We start from the raw sequence: 18,955 nt of genomic DNA on the forward strand, positions 1-18,955 counted from the left end.
CAATGAGGAATGATCCGAACAGGGGCCGCTAGCTAGGGTTTGGGTCGCCTTCGAGCGGCCCGAGTGAGCAACCCAGGAGGCACCTTTTTTGAGGGATTTTTTTTTTTGCTTTGGGCTGAAACTGCAACGAACATGTTTTTTTTTGAAAAAACAAAACTGCAACCGCAACGAATAACCCGTCTCAAGAGGTGGACAACCACATGGACCAGGTCCACAGTCCAGATTGGTCACAGCCCATTCTTGCAGCCGACGAAGCACGCAAAAGTAGTCCATCGAACCAAACGAGCTCGTCACCGACATGTGGACCCGGGCAACAGCCTAAACGCACTGTCGTCCATCCCACGGAACAAACCAAGCTAGAATAACTCGAGCGGAAGGGCGCAGGCAAGAGAGGCAACCACCGCTTCCGCAGCAAACCCTTCCCGATTGTTGGAGAGCACGCCGAGATCTGCCCCCCATGGCTTCCGCGCCGACGCAGCCGCCCCTCCTCCCGGTCACCAACCCCACGGCCGCGGGCTCGGCGCCCGCCGCCACAGGCGGCGGCGGCGGCCTGGACGCGCCGATGGCCACGCCGGCGTTCCGGCTCTTCATGAGCCGGATCTCCGAGTCGGCGCGCCGCTCGCTGTCCGACCGGCGCCCGTGGGCCGAGATGGTCGACCGCTCGGCCTTCTCGCGGCCGGACTCCCTCTCCGACGCCACCTCCCGCCTGCGCCGCAACCTCACCTACTTCCGCGTCAACTACACCGCCGTCGTCGCCTTCGCGCTCGCAGCCTCGCTCCTGGCCCACCCCTTCTCGCTCCTCATCCTCCTGGGGGTCCTCGCCGCCTGGTGCTTCCTCTACATCTTCCGCGCCTCCGACCAGCCCGTCGCGCTCTTCGGCCGCACCTTCTCCGACCGCGAGACGCTGCTGGGGCTCGTCGTCGCCTCCATCGTCGCCTTCTTCTTCACGCCCGTCGCGTCGCTCATCATCTCCGGGATGCTCGTCGGCGGCGCCATCGTCGCCGCCCACGGCGCCTTCCGCATGCCCGAGGACCTCTTCCTGGACGACGCCGACGCAGCGAGCGGCAACAGCGCGGCCCAGGGGCTGCTGTCCTTCCTCGGGGCACCCGGATCTAGGGTTTGAGGCGCCGGGCGACGAGATCTGGTAGGCTTCCTCGGCGCGACAAGTTCGTCTTAAACTGGAGTTACCCTGGATCTGATATTGCTTTAACTGTGCCCTGTATCTTCTCCAGTTCATCGTTCTGTAGTTACAGATCTATTGGTTTATTGTTGATCCTGATTGATGCGCCGACTTTTGCCAATATATGCACCGTTTTCTCTTGTGAGTTCCACGCTGCGATGGAAGTTTAGTGTTCAAGACTTGAGTACTTCTATATATATGTATGATGTTTAACTATATCAGTGATGTAGATGGTATGTTCTTGAGGGTAATGAAAGCAAAGTACTAGTACAATCCTTTGGTCCTTCTGTTGTTTGTGATACTTGATAGATGAATGTTTGTGTATTTTCTGGCATTTGTTGTTATTTAGTAGTTATTCTCTGAGAAATCAATGTTTACTGGTATGGTATTGCAATGCTGCCCTGATGTAGTGTTTCAGTCAATAGATCTTGGTGACAAACTTCATATTTTTGTAAGTTAAGCTTTGTTAATAGCTGACGCTAGGGATACGATAATGTTGTGCTGCATCAGCATGCACTTGGCTTCATGTTATTTTTAGATTGATGTGTGGTAGTGCTATTTCTGTTGGATTAGACTAGAATCCTGCACTTGGCTTTCCTGGGTCTGCCCTTCTGTCTCAGGGCCCTTGATGAGGAATCACCTTTTACTTTTATTCTATGATCGCAGATAGAAATTCAAGAACAGTCCAATTTTTTTGTCAAGATATGGCAAAGCTTCTGAGGAGTATCAAATCCGTGCCAAGTCAGCTTTCAACTTTATCTGTGTTTTGATTAAGAATGCTGAATTCCTAGTTCTAAAGGTGCTGTGTCTTGCTTGTTGAACATGTATCTCGGAGCTTTCCTATAACCTAAGATTGATTTTTTAGTGTACTCCCTCTGTAAACTAATACAAGACCTAATAGGTCAATATTTTCTTTTAGGTCACTAAAGTAGTGACCTAAAAGGTCTTATATTAGTTTACAGAGGGAGTGTAAACTAAGAAGGCAGTACAGTGCCTGGTTTTGCACTTTTGCATGCTGAGCAGTGAATTTCTATGTTGCAAATCTTTGAGCAGTTTTTTTTGCCTTTCCTGCGTAGGCTCAGGAAGGGTTTATTTCTAATACAAATGCTATGAATGATTTTATTGTGAAAATAAAGTGCAGAATTGGTATACTCAGGTGCCCAATGAAGGCACCTTGTTCCTTTTCTTGACTGTAGAATGTGATCCATGTTGTGACCCTCTCAAGCTTGTTTGGCATTAGAGCTGATCATACTGGAAAGTGCTACAATCCTTTGGTGCTTCTGTTGTTTGTGATACTTGATAGATGAATGTTTGAGTATTTTCTGGCATTTGTTGTTAAATAATAGTCCCTCCGTCCGAAAATACTTGTGTCATCAAAATGAATAGAAAGAGATGTATCTAGAACTAAAATACGTCTAGATACATCCTCTTTTATCCATTTTGATGACAAGTATTTCCGGACGGAGGGAGTAGTTATTCTATCAGAAATCAATGGTTACTGGTATAATGGTATTGCAATGCTGACCTGATGTAGTGTTTCAGTCAGTAGATCTTTGTGAGTGTTATTTCTCTTGGATTGGACTAGAGTCCCGTGCTTGGTTTTCCTGGGTCTGCCCCTCTGTCTCAGGACCCTTGATGAGGAATCACCTGTCTCTTTTGTTTTATGATCACACATAGAAATTCAGGAACGATCCAGTTGTTTTTGTCAAGATATATGGCAAAGCTTCTGAGGAGCATCAAATTCGTGCCAAGTCAGTGTCAAACTTTATCTGAATTTTGATTAAGAATGCTGAATTCCTAATTCTAAAGGTGTTGTGTCTTGCTTGTTGAACATGTATCTCGGAGCTTTCCTATAAGCTAAGAATGTTTGTTTTAGAGTGTACTCCCTCCGGTCCTTTTTACTCTGCATATTAGGTTTGTCTGAAGTCAATCTCATCCAACTTTGACCAAGTTTATATAAAAAATTATAGACATTCACATAACAACACCAATATCATTAGATTCATCTTGGATTATATTTTCATATTATATTTATTAGATATTATAGATGCTAATAATTTCTAATATAAATTTGGTCAAACTTAGCAAAGTTTGACTTTCGGCAAATCCAATGTGCAGAGTAAAAAGGACCGGAGGGAGTACGAACTAAGAATGCGACACAGTGCCTGGTTTTACATGCTGGGTAGTGAGTTTCTATGTTGCAACTTGCAAATCTTGGAGCAGTTTTTTTTGCCATCCCTGCTTAGGCTCAGGAAGGGTTTATTTCTAATACAAATGCCAAATATGGTTTTATTGTGAAAATGAAGTGCAGCTTGTTGGGGGTGGTCGTTCTTGACAAAATGTTTTGAGAGCAGCATTGTTATACTCAGGTGCCCAATTCCTTTTTCTTGACTGTAGAATGTGATCCATGTTGTGACTGACATGGACTGTGAAAGTCTGAATAGCTGCAATTCTCAAGCTGCAGATATATTCTTATTGTATACTCCATCTGCAACCTACACCGTCATAGCGTCAAAAAAGACTTACATTAAGTTACAGAGGGAGTAGATATCATGTTTGATAATGTTTTTTTAGGGGATGTTTGATAATGTTTCTGGTTTGCTTTTGTGCTGGTTGCATACCATCTCTCGCCTGGTCAGCCACACAGCGGCTAAGTTAGTTGGTGTGTTTGTGTGTCTGTTTCTGTTTATACAGACTGTAGCCAGGATGAGCACGCCAACTAGATAATACCGATGCAATGATACTGAAAATTATGCTCATTTGACCAATTCTGTACTATTTGTGCCACTTGCATATGTTGGGCAAAACAATCAAATCTCTATCTTGTCTACCTGAAGCAGAACAGTCTTCGCTCCTTTGTGTTTGATCGAGCTATGCCCCCTACATCTCTCGTACCTTTGTTGATATGGAGTCTGATTTGATCGAACCATGCTATGTGTTTAGACTGGAGTTCAGTCTTGGTAAAGGCCACTACTGGAGGATCGGTGTGATCAAACTGTTTCCGATAAAGCCATGTGTATAGTCAACCAAACGCACTTTGAACACAAGTGGCTGCCGATGAATAATGGAATTCCCTATCTTGTTGCCTCGGAACGGGACGGAGGACAACACAGGTGCTCGCATACGTTGAACGGAGAAAGTTAGCTATCAGTGGCTTCGATTCGCACACAGAGAAAGGCGCTTTGCGTGCGTGTCGGGGCTCGCACGGTTCGCTTTTGTTGTTAAAATAAATGTTCAGGGCCCAGATGGCATTGACGGCCTCTTCCAGATAATCAAAGATAATTCGCAAATAGTATATTTTTTCGATAATCTGAGCTGCCCCCTGGGTTACGCTTACGCAATACGCATACCCGCGGCGGAACACGCACGCGACACCACCACCCAGCTCCGGACTCCGGACTCCTTCCGCTCCTCCGCTGCCCCGACCCCGATCGATCCCTCCTCCCCTCGCCTCCCCTCGTCGCTCTCAGATCCCTCGATCTCCACGTCCAGCCCTCACCCCCTAAATCCCCCAAACCCTACCCACCCGCCTGCCTCCCCAAGCAGCCATGATGGCCGCCGAGCCCTCGTCGCCGTCCGCCACAGCCTCCGCGGCCGCCGACGACCTCGAGACCCTCGCCCTCGACTCCTCCCACTCCTCGCCGGCCGCCGCCACCGACCCCCTCCTCCGCCCGCCCTCCTCCTCCTCCAACGGCGCCGCCGCCCGCCACGAGCCCTTCGTCATCGACGACTTCCTCGACGACGACGACGACAACGAGGACGAGGACGACCACGCGCCCCCGCCTCCCCCCGCCGCCCGCGCGCCGGCCGCCGCCGCGAACGGCGACGCGGGCCCCGAGTTCTCCCGGATCACCGTCTCGGACCCGAAGAAGCACGCGGAGCCCGTCTCCGGGGCCGCCGGCGTCATCCCCGGCTCCGGGAGCTACTTCTCCTACCTCGTCACCACGCGCCTCGCCGACGGCGCCGACGAGGTCCGCGTGCGCCGCCGCTTCCGCGACGTCGTCGCCCTCGCCGACCGCCTCGCCGCGGCCCACCGCGGCCTCTTCGTGCCTGCCCGCCCCGACAAGAGCCTCGTTGAGGGCCAGGTCATGCAGCGCCACGACTTCGTCAGCCAGCGCTGCACCGCGCTCCAGCGCTACCTCCGCCGGCTCGCCGCGCACCCCGTCGTCGGCCGCAGCCCTGACCTCCGCACCTTCCTTACCGAGCCCGGCGCCATCGCCGCCTTCCAAGGCGAGGCGCCGCGGCACTGGACCACCACGGTGAATGCCGCCATCCCAACGGTCCCGGCCAAAGCTGGGAGGGACTTATTTGGGATGTTTAAGGATTTGAAGCAGACCGTTGTCAATGGGTTGGTGGCCACGAAGCCACCGCCTGTGGAGGAGGAGACTGATACAGAATTCCTGTCGCACAAGTCCAGGCTCGAGGACTTGCAACAGCAGCTCACAACGACGTCTCAGCAGGTGCTTGTACCATCGTCATCTCTCTTGCTTTCCAGACATAGTATCATTATCGTGCATAGACAACCTGCACTAGGTGGTATATCAAAGCTCAAAAGCAGATCAAACAGTCTCATATAACTTAAGTAACATCAATCTTATAGGAAGCTGTTACTTGCTTCATTCTTTTATCACCTAGGGTAAATCTAATTACCAAACGGTCTTAGTGCATGACCATCTGAGCGCCATTGATGGGAGGATGAATGAATATCAAGAGATGAAGGGGGAGGGGGAGGGAGAAGGGGAAGGAGCAGGAAGAGGGAGTGGGGCCTGACCTCAACTCTGACCACCACCGCAGACGGGAATACGTTGCCCTGTGTTTATTTCTTATGCGTGGCAGCACAATTAGCACTTTATATAAATTTATGTACTGTTTATAATTATTTAACTCATGTTCGTAAGATGGTTTCTTTCAATTCCTCAAGCTAATTAGCTAAACAGTGGTTCAAATTTCACAACAATTTTTCGTGGTGGTTATGATCCCTGGCTATTTAAGACTTTTTAGATCGAACCCAGGCTATTTTAACTTTTTTTAGATCAAACCCTGGCTATTTTAACTATTATTGGCATTCGATAGTTTTAGGTTTTGCCAACATATGTAGTCATAGCAGAAAATTCTGACACTGATTCATGGGCGATGATGTGATCTGTTGGAAAGTTCTGAGGTCGGTCGGTTCAGTTCATCTTTAAATATTTAATAAGGCATTTGTGTGCAGAGGGCTACAAATCTTCTGGCTCCTCTTGTTCTGAGTCATTTCAGCTCACGCCTTTACTTATTTTGATTGATATAGGAACCGGCTGCAGCCAACAAACATGAACACACTTTCAGCGGCCAAATAAAATTTCTATATGGACCATCTTACCTTCATTTTTCTAATGAATGACTAGGTTACTCTGATCTAGATGGTACTTATCTAATTCTCTGATTTACGAAAGAATGAAAATTGAGTTTACTTTTCCATGGAGTTGACAAATTGGCCTATCAGAAGCAGTGTTACTAGACCCGGCCTTTGCCACCGACCTGGTTAAGGCCTCTTGGGGCCACTGGCCGGACCACATATTTTTGCTTATGTATAAAATGGTATGTGAACATACATGCATGATGTTTTATCAGAGAAGTAGCAACATATGGTATTCACCTTATATGCTTGAGGAATTTATGACATATACTCCCTCCATTCCTAAATATAAGTCTTTTTAGGCATTTCAAATGGACTACAACATATGGATGTATGTAGACATATTTTAGAGTGTAGATTCACTCATTTTGCTCCGTATGTAGTCACTTGGTGGAATCTCTAGAAAGACTTATATTTGGGAACGGAGGGAGTAGTAGATAGCATGACATATTGAATAGTTGCCTCCAAAATAGTGCAATGTCAAGTTCTCTTGGTACATAGATAGAAATGTGCTCCATTCCACTTTCTGGTCTTCCTTTTTTGTTATCTGCAGAATAAGTCTTGAAACGCCTATTCTGTTCTTGCGCACTCACAGTTTTCATAAAACTTTTGGAATGGTATGTTCTGGTTCAGGAAACTACTATTGTTATATTCTAATTTTGCATTTTATATAGGCGGAATCACTTGTTAAAGCTCAGGATGATCTTCGAACAACGACAGCTCATTTGGGAATGACATTGATTAAACTGGCAAAATTTGAAAGGGAGCAGGCAACATGTAATTCCGAGAGAAGACGGGCTGGTGTTATCCAACATTTTGCAAATTCTGTTGTCAAGTCCAGCAGATCTCAGGCAAAATTAAATTCTGAAGTTGTACAACAGCTGGTATGTGCATATGCCACAAACTCAAATAGACATGAATACTCCCTCTGTCCCTAAATAGGTGGCGTATAAATTCAGTTAAGAAGTTAATTATTTCCAAGTTCGACCAAATATATGGAAGAAACTATCAACAACTACAACATTCAATAAATATATATGAAAGTATATCTAATGGTGGATATATTGATATTAATTTGGTATTGTTTATCTTCATATTTTTGTATATATGTTTGGTCAAACTTAGAAGACATTGAGTTTTTGACTCAATTTATACGTTATCTATTTGGGCACAGTGAGGGAGTATTGTATCTTAGAATTTCGTATGTATTTTATCATAACAGTGAAATATTTATGGGTATGCAGGATACTATCCATGAATACTTGGAGATGATGATATCTGTTAATCATGCGTTTACTGATCGTTCAAACGCTTTACAACATGTGCAAAGTCTGTCAGCAGATCTGTTTTTCTTGCACACTAGGGCAGGAAGACTTGAATCTGTATCATCAAGAGGTATTGGGCAGGAATGGACAAGGTATCAGAAGATAGAGGGATTGAAAGAAACAATAAGCACAAGAGAAGGAGTGAAAAACCAAGCTCTTAGAGAATATGAAAGTATTAAGGTAAACTGCCAAAAATTGTGAAGTGATATTGTTCTTTTGGAAAACTTATGGAGCATGAAGTTATATGGAAAAATGGAAAATCATATAGAAGAAAACAAAAGCTTAAGATAAATGTTCTCATTGGATGGTTTATTAATGAAAACTGGCGCACGTCCTCAACCAAGTCTGTTGACCAAGATAGTAGTACATGCTAGAATAATTGTCCTAAAGATTAATATTCTTGTGATAGCTGCACACATAATCGAATAATATTAGGCATGAGTAGCATATTTTTGAAGCTTCTAAACATTATAAGAGGCATTGCTGCTATGTTTGTGAATACAAAATACCAACTAGAAAAGCAGTTTGTTCAAGTCAAGTCATTATCCTTCAATATTATGCCTTTGAAAATCAGAACAAAATTTAGGATTACCGTCACCATGATGTAGGTTGGTGGCTAACATGTAGTTGAACTATGTTTGTCCATAAGTATATTCTGTTACCTTTTCTGGTTGACACATTCCGCAGGAAAGCATAGCTACAGCTGGGATTAATACAAAGGAGGGACGAGTTCTAGCTAGTGAAACTATATACTCCCTCCGTTCCTAAATATTTGTCTTTCTAGAGATTTCAAAAAGTGACTACATACGGAGCAAAATAAGTGAATCTACACTCTAAAATATGTCTATATACATCCGTGTGTGGTAGTCCATTTGTAGTCTCTAAAAAGACAAATATTTAGGAGCGGAGGGAGTACATGCTAATCCACATATAATGTGTTAGTTGAGCTATTGCTGCTGCAAAAAAAAATAATTCTCTTCAATTTTTTAAGAGTTTCCCAAAATTTAAATGACTGATCAGGTAGATTATGTATGCATACTAGGCTTTCTATGATAACATATTGCTTTGCTTTAAGAGATCCCAGAGGGTGGTCTTTGTCTTTGTGCTAAGATCCTGGGAGTGGATCATCACGTATGTGCGTCTTTTTTGGAGTTTCAACATGTATTTTCAGGGTATGCGGACAATGGTACAAACTGCAGGATCATTTTTTGAGTTAGAAAAATGGGTGGAGGTTGATTTCTTGTGTGGAGTTGGCACATCAATTTTTTGCAGGCCTCTGGGATGTTGGGAGTGTGTGTTACTGAATTTTGGAACCATGCTGCATCCGAAAGAATTATAATTTTGCCCTTCTGCCATTTACCTTCTCTATATTGAATGCAGGAAAATAACATGACTGAAATTAAAAGATTTGACAAGGATAGGCGTCGGGATCTTATTGAGATGCTGAAAGGATATGTTGTAAACCAGGTATGAATGTACTGCACAATTTTGACCATGAAATGTGTGGCAGGAACTGCAACAGCGTCGTTGAACAGAAATAACCTCTTTGATATGAATTGGCAGGTCTCATATTCGGACCATTTTGCTAATATGTGGGGAAAGGTCGCAGAGGAAACTAAAGTATACGCAAACAGGAGCAACTGATGCAGGCATGCAGCTTTGGTGTACAGTACTAGTATAGCAGTGGATTTTGCCCCTGACTTGAACACCGGCACAACCTTTCCTTTGTTCTCTCCAGTTTTGCCATTGTGATGCAACCTCCTCCTGAGATCTGTACAATTGCGCGATAATTTATTGCGGCTACCCGGTCTTGTTATAGACAAGGGACAGAAAAAAGAGAGGTGAAACAGGAGTAATATTTGGTTTGAGCACTCGTTCTTTCTCTATTGCCACGATGAAATGTTTGGTGGCACAGGAGTAGCATCTGGTTTGCATCGTGCCAGTGGCAAACACAACAAATCCAGCTTTCACACGCTGCCGACTGCTGACTGGGCTGGCTGGCGAGCGTGTGGCTGGCTATCTTTACTTATCCAAATGTGCATTTGGAGACCACAGTTGCCCACATGCACTTTTTTCTTCTTCTGCGTGGTATCTCCGCCCTACTAGTATTTCCCTCGTCGTCTTGTGCGCATGTCCAGTAGGAATCGCGTCGATGTGGATGGCCTGGTGCCAAGCTTACATGATGTGGCTGAGGAGTGTTCAACCATTGAAATCCTACCAGCGTCACAGATTCAACTGAGTTTGTCACCAAAATTTAAGTTCTTTTTGCTAGTTTTGATTGAAATCCCAAAAATTGCCTGTAAAAAAGTCCCGCAAGTTAAAACATTTTAGGCGAAAAGTGCTGCCGACATATGGTTTTATTTAAAAAATTAATAAAGCTCCAAATTGCCAGAACACAAATTCAATTCAAAATCTAAGTGAGTTTATCCATCACCACAACCACAAAGGGAAGAAGAGTTTCACTAGTCTAAGCACAAGAGATCGTTGCTCCCCCGCCCCCGCGGCCGCGGTGCTGCCGGCGAAGCGGAGCTCCGAAAATGTCCCACGCGCCGCTCAGAAACGCCGCCGCCTCCTTCAAACCGCTCCTCCCGTCTCCCCGCTCCCGCCTCAGCACCAAGCCCCTCAACTCCGGCGCCGCCCCCTCCCCCCGCCGCAGCGTCTCCGCTTCCGCATCCTCCCGCCGTGACTTCCTCCTCCTCATCCCCTCCCTCGCCGCCGCCTCCGCGGTGCTTCGCGCGCCCCCCGCCGCTGCCACCGACGACCAGGCGTCCCCCCCATCGCCTCCCGCCGAGTCTCCGGCCCCCGCCCCGCCGCCCCCGACGAAGGAGAAGGAGCCCGAGGGCGACGAGTCGGCCGTGTCGAGGGTGTACGACGCGACCGTCATCGGGGAGCCGCAGGCGGTGGGGAGGGAGGCCAAGGGCCGGGTGTGGGACAAGCTGGCGGCCGCCAGGGTCGTCTACCTCGGCGAGGCCGAGCTCGTGCCCGACCCCGACGACCGCGTCCTCGAGCTCGAGATCGTCACCAAGCTCGCCGCCCGCTGCGCCGACGCCGAGAGGCGCATGTCCCTCGCGCTCGAGGCCTTCCCCTGCGACCTCCAGCAGCAGCTCGACGACTTCATGAGCGGAAGGTGCGTTACACCCCCTTATCATTTTAATCAAGTTATCAGAAGAATTGCTTCTGATAAGAAGTTAAGAACACGGTTCACCTGTTTGCAATCGCATGTCGAGAAATCGCTGTAATTGTAGTTCTGTTTGCTTGACGCTTGTTGGACATTACGGGTTCATATTATGGTTCATTGACATTTCTTTGTCTTAGGAGATTGGGGTGCTCATAGAATTGAACTCTGATCTCTCTAATTTTCCATCCTGTTGGCATAATCTGCGACTAGCAAGAGCTGTGGTTAAGATTGTAAGGGCCAGGCCTGAACAACAGTGCCACTTGGAAGTTGGAACCACCAGAGTCATAGACTGACAGGGAAACCTTTTTTCAAACTCTGGTGCTTGAGATCAGTTTGGGTAACACATAGAGCTTGGGATTTCTCTATCTTCGCTTGGAGCGCTGATTAGTGATGTGGAGCTGTGGACATGTCTGTGCCTTTCTGATTTGTTGTGAGACATGCAATGCATTAAATAACTACCAGGCTAGTACGTTAACCCTCCTACGTGGCTACTCTGTTCCATTGAATCTGTATTTATTCACAATGTTTTATTTTCAATAGATGAAGTACACCTGGTGTCCACTTAGATGAATAGGCAATGTATCTTTTGCTCCTTAACATCTTATTTTTACTATAAGAATATAATGGAAGTTATATGAGTTACATCTCTGTTTCTACTCCCTCCGTTCGGAATTACTTGTTGCAGAAATGGATGTATCTAGACGTATTTTAGTTCTAGATACATCCATATCCGAGACAAGTAATTCCGAACGGAGGGAGTATTTAACAGTGCAGTTAGTGCAGTGTTTCTATCGCAATTAAAGTTATAGGATTTCAATGCTGATGGACATTTCATCTTCCTGAAGAATCTGTTATCCACAAATGATATGCATTCTTGAGTGAGACCGCACTCCATTTTTTGTAACATTCTACAAGCTTATGCTTTATGTAGGATTGATGGCAGCATCTTAAAGTTGTACACGTCGCACTGGCCATCAGAGCGTTGGAAGGAGTATGAACCTCTTCTAAATTTCTGTCGTGATAAGGGAATTAAGCTTGTTGCTACTGGAACCCCACTGCAGGTGATTGATAGCTTTTATAATCTATTCACTGTCTATTTAACAGTTCGCAGGAACTTGTAACATTTTATTACCAATACCATTGTGCACTAGCGATTCAAATTCTTCTAATTTCTGACACCTGCAAAGTTTTTCCTTGATGCCTATGTGTTAATCTTATATCCATACTTTAGATTGCAGTTGTTGTGCCACATCCTGTGAACAGTTTTTCTGCAGCTTGCTGCAACTGCTTTAGCAGGCATGGGCGCTATTGAGTACCTAGACAACTCGGCATAAATTATTCAATGAGTCTAATTCCGAAAACCATGATATAACCTGCATACTGTTATGTTGTGCATACTACTTAACCTATGAATATGAGTAGAATTTAACGTTCCCTTATTGAGTAGGTGAAAAGAACTGTCCAAGCAGAGGGGATTGGAGGCCTTTCAAAAGCAGAAAGAAAGGAATATGCTCCTCCGGCAGGCTCTGGCTTCATTTCTGGTTTTAGGTCTGGCCGGTCATTCATAGAGAATATTACATCAACTCGTGACTCTCCTTTTGGTCCGAATTCATATTTATCAGCACAAGCAAGGGTAGTTGATGATTATACCATGTCTCAGATAATTATGAAAGAACTTAATGGTAAAGATCCTCCAGGGATACTAATTGTTGTGGCAGGTGCAAGCCATCTTATATATGGGTCACGAGGAACTGGTGTTCCTGCCAGAGTATCTAAAAAGTTGCCGAAGAAAGATCATGTTGTGGTACTACTTGATCCTGAAAGACAGAGTATAAGGAGGGAAGGTCAAATCCCAGTTGCTGATTTCTTATGGTATTCAGCGGCTAAAATTTGCAGTAGAAATTGCTTTGACCGTGCCGAAATTGCTAGAGTTATGAATGCTGCTGGCAGGAGGCCTGAAGCTTTACCCCAGGTATTTAATGAAAGCAGTCATGGTCAGATCTCTATTAGTAAAAAAAAACTGTGGCCAAAACATTTCCTTATCGTCGCACCATCGGATTTGTATAGTTTTGCTAATGGAACTCTTTCACTGAACTATTGCAGGATCTTCAGAAAGGAATAGATCTTGGAGTTGTTTCTCCTGAGATATTGCAGAACTTCTTTGACCTTGACAAAAACCCTGTTATGACTGAACTAATTCACCGATTCCAAGTAAGGAACTTTTCATTGATTCTGTTTTGCTCCGTGGTCCTTTCCACCTATATATCTTGTTAATTTATCTGATTGGTGTTGCTGGAAATCCTCTGAGATTTTGAAGCACATGCTGTTCTTGACTTGAAAACAGAATAAATATTGTAGCTATTGTTAAATAAATAAGACTCCATTATATACAGATTCATTCAAGCCAATCAACTGTTGCAGGGTTTCCGGGAAAGATTGCTCGCAGACCCAAAATTCCTTCAAAGATTAGCAATTGAAGAGGCTATATCAATTTCAACCACTCTACTAGCACAGTACGAAAGACGGAAAGGGCGATTTTTTGAGGAAATTGACTATGTCCTCACTGATACTATTAGAGGGTCTGTTGTCGATTTTTTTACAGTGTGGCTACCTGCTCCAACTATTTCAGTGCTTTCTTTTACCGATGATGATTCTGGTCAGAGCTTGGGCTTTGTCAAAGGCCTTCTGGGATCATTGCCAGATAACGCGTTCCAAAAGAATACCTTTGGTCGGAATTGGAATATGAACCAGAGGGTCGCCGCAGTAATAGTTGGTGGTTTGAAACTTGCTGGTGTTGGGTTTATTTCTGGTGTTGGGGCTGGAGTTTCCTCAGATCTCCTGTATGCTGCTCGAGGATTGCTGAAACCTTCAGCGAGTGTGGGAGCAGGGCGAAAGAGAGCTCCTGTTTTGAAGTCGGCAGCTGTTTATAGTTGCTTTCTTGGAACATCAGCAAATTTGCGGTATCAGGTAACTTGTTGGAATAACTTAGTTGCTTTCAGTTGAAAGGTTTAGGTTATGTTTTGTTGTGAAAGTATGAAACCTTGACCTCAAATTTACATCTTTCTACCCGAGTGGTACCCAAGGTGTATAACTAAATATCATTTTTAGATAGAAGTAACTAATTATCATTAATCCTGATTAGATATATTGATCTTTTGAGTTGCATAAGTAACTAAAGTTCCGGGCATAAGTTGGTTATTGTTGAAATGTACTGCTTATAAATAACCTTCTTTGTGTTTAAGTCTCGGTATGGGTACTCGAATTTTTTTTGCTTATTTGCAACCAGTGCTCCAGAATCTGGTAATAGATTTTCTGCATTTCGAACGTGCTCCAGTGAAAAATTGATCCATTTCCAGCTTATGTACTTATTTAGTTATAGGCCTCCTTTATCTAATTTTTTTACTGTATTCATGTTGAAGATCATTGCTGGCTTATTGGAGCATCGACTAGGAGAGAGCCTGGCAACTCAGTATAATCAGCCACTTCTTGCTGGTCTCTTGTCCTTTGTAGCAAGGACAGTCAACTCATACTTGGGAACACAGGTTGGACACTTCATCTTCTAAGATTTGTGGTGCTGGTAGCATACTGTAGTCTCAAACTGTTTACCCTAAACAAACAGAACACTAAAGAGTAAGCGACATAAATATTCCATAACAAGAAAGCTGAGAAGAGTGTGGTTAGCTCATATTGTTGTGAGGAGATCATCATCCATTCATTATTTTTCATACTTATTATTGGATGGTGCTTCTATGTTATCTTAGAAAGTAATCTGCATACCTTTCGGATTTTTCAAGCAAGCGATATGTTTATTAAAGGTCCCTAGCACTAGCACATCTGCCTTTCTCCCTCCTCACTTGCTACTATGTTCGCTGCAGCAATGGGTTGATCTTGCTCGGTACACTGGAGTACAGAAGATTCAGGAACAGCTTCCTTCCGATGAGGTCACCACACCACCTGAAACATCCCAGTTAGAGGACGGTAGAACCGATGTACAGAACCCGGATGAGAGCAGCAGCAGCAACGCAGACCGATCGAGTGACCCGACCAAGTGATTTGGTTGCTTTCCGTGGCTACAAAGTCCCCAACCATATATGTATATAGGTTCAAGACAGCGAAAGGAGTCTTGTTGCTACGATGCTGAGCCTCATTCTTGGATCGGCCAGGAATGGACTATTCATATGAGAAAAACAATAAAATACTGCAGGTAGCCATTTTTTCTAGAGTAAATATACTCTTGTAGTTTGTACTCACTCCATAAAAAAATATAAGAGCGTTTAGATCACTACTTTAGTAATCTATAAACGCTTTTATATTTCTTTACAGTGGGAGTACATATGTAAGGAGAAGACGATGAGTGTCTAGTGGATTAATTGGCATGGGCAATTACGGGCTTTGAGTTGTAGACTTAAATCTGCTGTGGGAACCCACGATTGCCATCCATTTATATATAGCCAGGTTCAAGACAATTAAAAGAGTCTCTTTGCTACTCTTTGATCAGCCAGGAAGGGACTACTTTATCTGAAAGAAGCATGAATTACTATAGTTCTCAGTCAGTCATTTTTCTAGAGTAACAAGTATACTGCTGTACTTTGTACTTTTATACGTATGCAAGGAGAAGAGAACACGATCGGTATCTCGTGGATTGGCAATTCGCAGCAGCAATTAAGGGCCGTGAGTCGCAAATTCAGATTAGTTTGAAATAGTATTGGATGATTAAGGGGTAGAAAGTTTGGCATAGGCCTCTACATGTTACAATCAAATCTTTCTGCCTGCTATAAAGCCAACTTTATTTCCTCGTCATCGTCCAGAGAGACGGCAGGTAAGCAAGTTCGTTCTGGTCCCTTCAGCCAAGTGACAAATTTTGCCGTGTTGCTGGCCACCTATATGGGTTCTGGCGAGTTCGTGCTCCATGCACCGGAGCACGGTGACACACATGCACCGTAGGCTAGGCGGTGACCTCCCGCCATCTGTCCATGGATGCAGATGTACGTGGCATCTCTCCCTAGAACTCTCCATCCCTATATATTCCAGCGCGAAGCCGTATCTCCTTCCTCGGTGGAATAAAGAAGTTGCTCACGGACATTGGAAAGGAGAGAAGACTTGAGAAGAGAAGAGAGGTTTGAGATTCAGAAGGCGCGATCGATCATGGCGAGCGCCAAGGCGACGATGGGGCAGGAGAAGCAACAGCACTTCGTCCTCAAGAGCGGGCATGCCATGCCGGCCGTCGGATTGGGCACCTGGAGGGCTGGATCGGATACTGCCCACTCCGTTCAGACGGCCATCACCGAGGTATGTATATCGCCATGCCCTCGCTTGGGCTTTCAGATACAGTTTTACACCACAGAACTCTGGCTAGTTCGCTCGGAAATGACAGTAGGATTATGCTGAATAACCTGAGTGTACGTATGATGGCTGCAGGCTGGATACAGGCATGTGGACACGGCTGCTGAATACGGAGTAGAGAAGGAGGTACACATCAGTATAACGATATCCCGTTTCTGTACTAGCCTAGCTCAGTTGGCGCGATACGCGATTAAACATCATCTGCTGATATATATCAGGTCGGCAAAGGGCTTAAAGCCGCAATGGAAGCTGGAATCGACAGGAAAGATTTGTTTGTCACGTCAAAATTATGGTGCGTGCTTACGTGCAGAGTCATGCAGATTGTATTTCGATGTGGGTAACTTACGGCGTGTTTCAAGCATCTGAATTTTGATCGTTGTTTTGGTCACTTCATAGGTGTACAAACTTGGTCCCTGAGAGGGTGCGTCCAGCATTAGAGAACACGCTCAAGGATCTACAGTTGGACTACATCGATCTCTACCACGTAAGAAATATAAAACCAGTGACTTCTTTTGCATGCAAATTTCTTGCTCTCATTGTTGCCTTGTCCGGCAATAAGGGACAGTGTAGTTCTTAATTGTTTATAGCTTTATTGCTATTATCTTGTATACTTCAGTTACCGGTTCTTTCTATGGATATATTAATAATTAACAAAATGAACGCAGATCCATTGGCCGTTCCGGCTGAAAGATGGGGCACACAAGCCTCCGGAAGCAGGGGAGGTGCTGGAATTCGACATGGAGGGGGTGTGGAAGGAGATGGAGAACCTTGTCAAGGACGGGCTGGTTAAGGACATCGGCGTCTGCAACTACACGGTGACCAAGTTCGACCGGCTGCTACGGTCTGCAAAGATTCCACCGGCCGTTTGCCAGGTTGAGAACCCTCAGATTTGATCAGTAACGCGACATTTACCGAAACCGATTTTTTGACCGTAGTGATGTTTGCTACTTGCTTCATCTGACAGATGGAAATGCACCCTGGCTGGAAGAACGACAAGATGTTCGAGGCCTGCAAGAAGCGCGGGATCCATGTCACCGTAAGATATATTTCTTCTGAAACTGAGATATGATCAATTGACCTCGCTGGTGTAATAATATCTTAGCAGCCTATTGGTTTCCAAAACGAAAGTGCTAAAGGGTATTCTTGTTTTCCTTGTGCAGGCTTACTCCCCACTGGGTTCTTCAGAGAAGAACCTTGCGCATGACCCGGTTGTTGAGAAGGTGCGTATGTTCAGAAATGTACCGTCTACCGTGTACTAGTAGCTCAATCTAAGGGTTGAACTGCAGGTGGCCAACAAGCTGAACAAGACCCCGGGGCAGGTGCTCATCAGGTGGGCTCTGCAGAGGGGAACGAGCGTCATTCCCAAGTCGAGCAAAGACGAGAGGATCAAGGAGAACATCCAGGTGTTCGGGTGGGAGATCCCTGAGGAGGACTTCAAGGTCCTGTGCAGCATCAAAGATGAGGTGAGCGATCGGGACACTTACTCCGTCTTGATCACAGTGCAAATGCGGTGAAATGAAAGCAGCGTCACAATTTCGACACGACTTGGAACGCAGCTGCTGCTGCGTTTGCGTGGCAGTTAGCAGTACACACCACCTGAATCTGGATCCCGTCTATTAGAAAAAACTGCATGCCTGTCACCCTAAATATGGTAGCAGCAGTAACACAGAGACACTTGCCGCGGTTGGTCGATCTGTTGGTTCTAGATAATACTACTGGCCGCATATGTTTAGTCGTTTCTTCAGGGTATCTTGCAGGCCGGCCAGTGAGATAAAACCAGTTTAGGCCCGAGGAACGAGGTAGTAATATACTAGTACAATATTCCAGATAGAGAATCGTTCCATCTGTTTTACTGTGGATGCTACAGTACCTTTTTTAGTGTAAATATCCCTACTTGCACTCTAGAAACTACTAATCCTGTCAAGTTAAGTTATTAGAAGAAGAAGATTTAGCCGTACGTTTTCCATCTGAATCTGATGTAAGCGCCTTTTTGTTGTCGCAGAAGCGTGTGCTGACCGGGGAGGAGCTGTTCGTGAACAAGGCCCACGGGCCGTACAAGAGCGCGTCCGAAGTCTGGGATCACGAGAACTGAGCTCCCATCAACCATCATGCATGCATGCTGAAGAAGCGCAGCGCAGATGATACGAATAACGGGTGCTGAAGAAGCGTGAGATCATCGGACGGCATGCATGCTCTTTCCGTATGCTCCGCAAGCAAAGCATGGTTGTGGTCGTGCACAATACAGTACAATACAATAAATAAAAATGGCACTAGGGTTCCGCCGGCCGTGGCCCTTCTTCCTGCATGCTTTGCTTCCTGTGGTGTTTTTGCATTGTTTCTCCATGCTACTAGTAAGCATGCCCTTGTTGCGACGTGAATCCGATCCGCGTTCCAAGCATGCAAGGCCGCCGAGATGAGATTCATCAGCGTTCTGCATTTGGTAGGATCCAAATGTGCTGGTCTCCCACACCACACCAACCATCGTACCTACTCTAGAAAGTTGTAAAACCATTGCTTGGACCACTGATGAAACG

General features: G+C 45.3%; 4 protein-coding genes across 4 annotated transcripts; all 4 read left to right on the forward strand.

Moving 5' to 3' along the window:
• The first annotated feature begins 314 nt into the window (after window positions 1–314).
• On the forward strand, window positions 315–3,798 carry LOC125521474 (PRA1 family protein B2). Its single transcript, XM_048686527.2, has 2 exons — window positions 315–1,144; window positions 3,299–3,798. Exon 1 carries the CDS (start codon window positions 458–460, stop codon window positions 1,121–1,123), a length of 666 nt encoding a protein of 221 aa, XP_048542484.1. The 5' UTR covers window positions 315–457; the 3' UTR covers window positions 1,124–1,144; window positions 3,299–3,798.
• Window positions 3,799–4,503: 705 nt separating this feature from the next.
• On the forward strand, window positions 4,504–9,768 carry LOC125530056 (sorting nexin 2B). The gene is made up of 5 exons (XM_048694454.2): window positions 4,504–5,640; window positions 7,250–7,459; window positions 7,820–8,080; window positions 9,281–9,367; window positions 9,464–9,768. The coding sequence occupies exons 1-5, from the start codon at window positions 4,729–4,731 to the stop codon at window positions 9,542–9,544; spliced, it is 1,551 nt and encodes a 516-aa protein (XP_048550411.2). The 5' UTR covers window positions 4,504–4,728; the 3' UTR covers window positions 9,545–9,768.
• Window positions 9,769–10,335: 567 nt separating this feature from the next.
• Window positions 10,336–15,635, forward strand: LOC125521422 (protein RETICULATA-RELATED 5, chloroplastic). The gene is made up of 7 exons (XM_048686481.2): window positions 10,336–11,027; window positions 12,010–12,139; window positions 12,526–13,050; window positions 13,182–13,289; window positions 13,500–14,045; window positions 14,498–14,620; window positions 14,954–15,635. The coding sequence occupies exons 1-7, from the start codon at window positions 10,438–10,440 to the stop codon at window positions 15,128–15,130; spliced, it is 2,199 nt and encodes a 732-aa protein (XP_048542438.2). The 5' UTR covers window positions 10,336–10,437; the 3' UTR covers window positions 15,131–15,635.
• Window positions 15,636–16,095: 460 nt separating this feature from the next.
• LOC125521432 (NAD(P)-linked oxidoreductase superfamily protein) lies at window positions 16,096–18,692 on the forward strand. The gene is made up of 9 exons (XM_048686489.2): window positions 16,096–16,367; window positions 16,497–16,547; window positions 16,640–16,713; window positions 16,818–16,905; window positions 17,087–17,293; window positions 17,386–17,457; window positions 17,582–17,641; window positions 17,708–17,884; window positions 18,424–18,692. Exons 1-9 carry the CDS (start codon window positions 16,224–16,226, stop codon window positions 18,511–18,513), a joined length of 963 nt encoding a protein of 320 aa, XP_048542446.2. The 5' UTR covers window positions 16,096–16,223; the 3' UTR covers window positions 18,514–18,692.
• Window positions 18,693–18,955: the final 263 nt, after the last annotated feature.

This window comes from Triticum urartu, chromosome 1A, assembly GCF_056163025.1.
Source record: "Triticum urartu cultivar PI428250 chromosome 1A, HENAU_Tu73, whole genome shotgun sequence".
In the NCBI taxonomy this organism is placed as follows: Eukaryota; Viridiplantae; Streptophyta; class Magnoliopsida; order Poales; family Poaceae; genus Triticum; species Triticum urartu.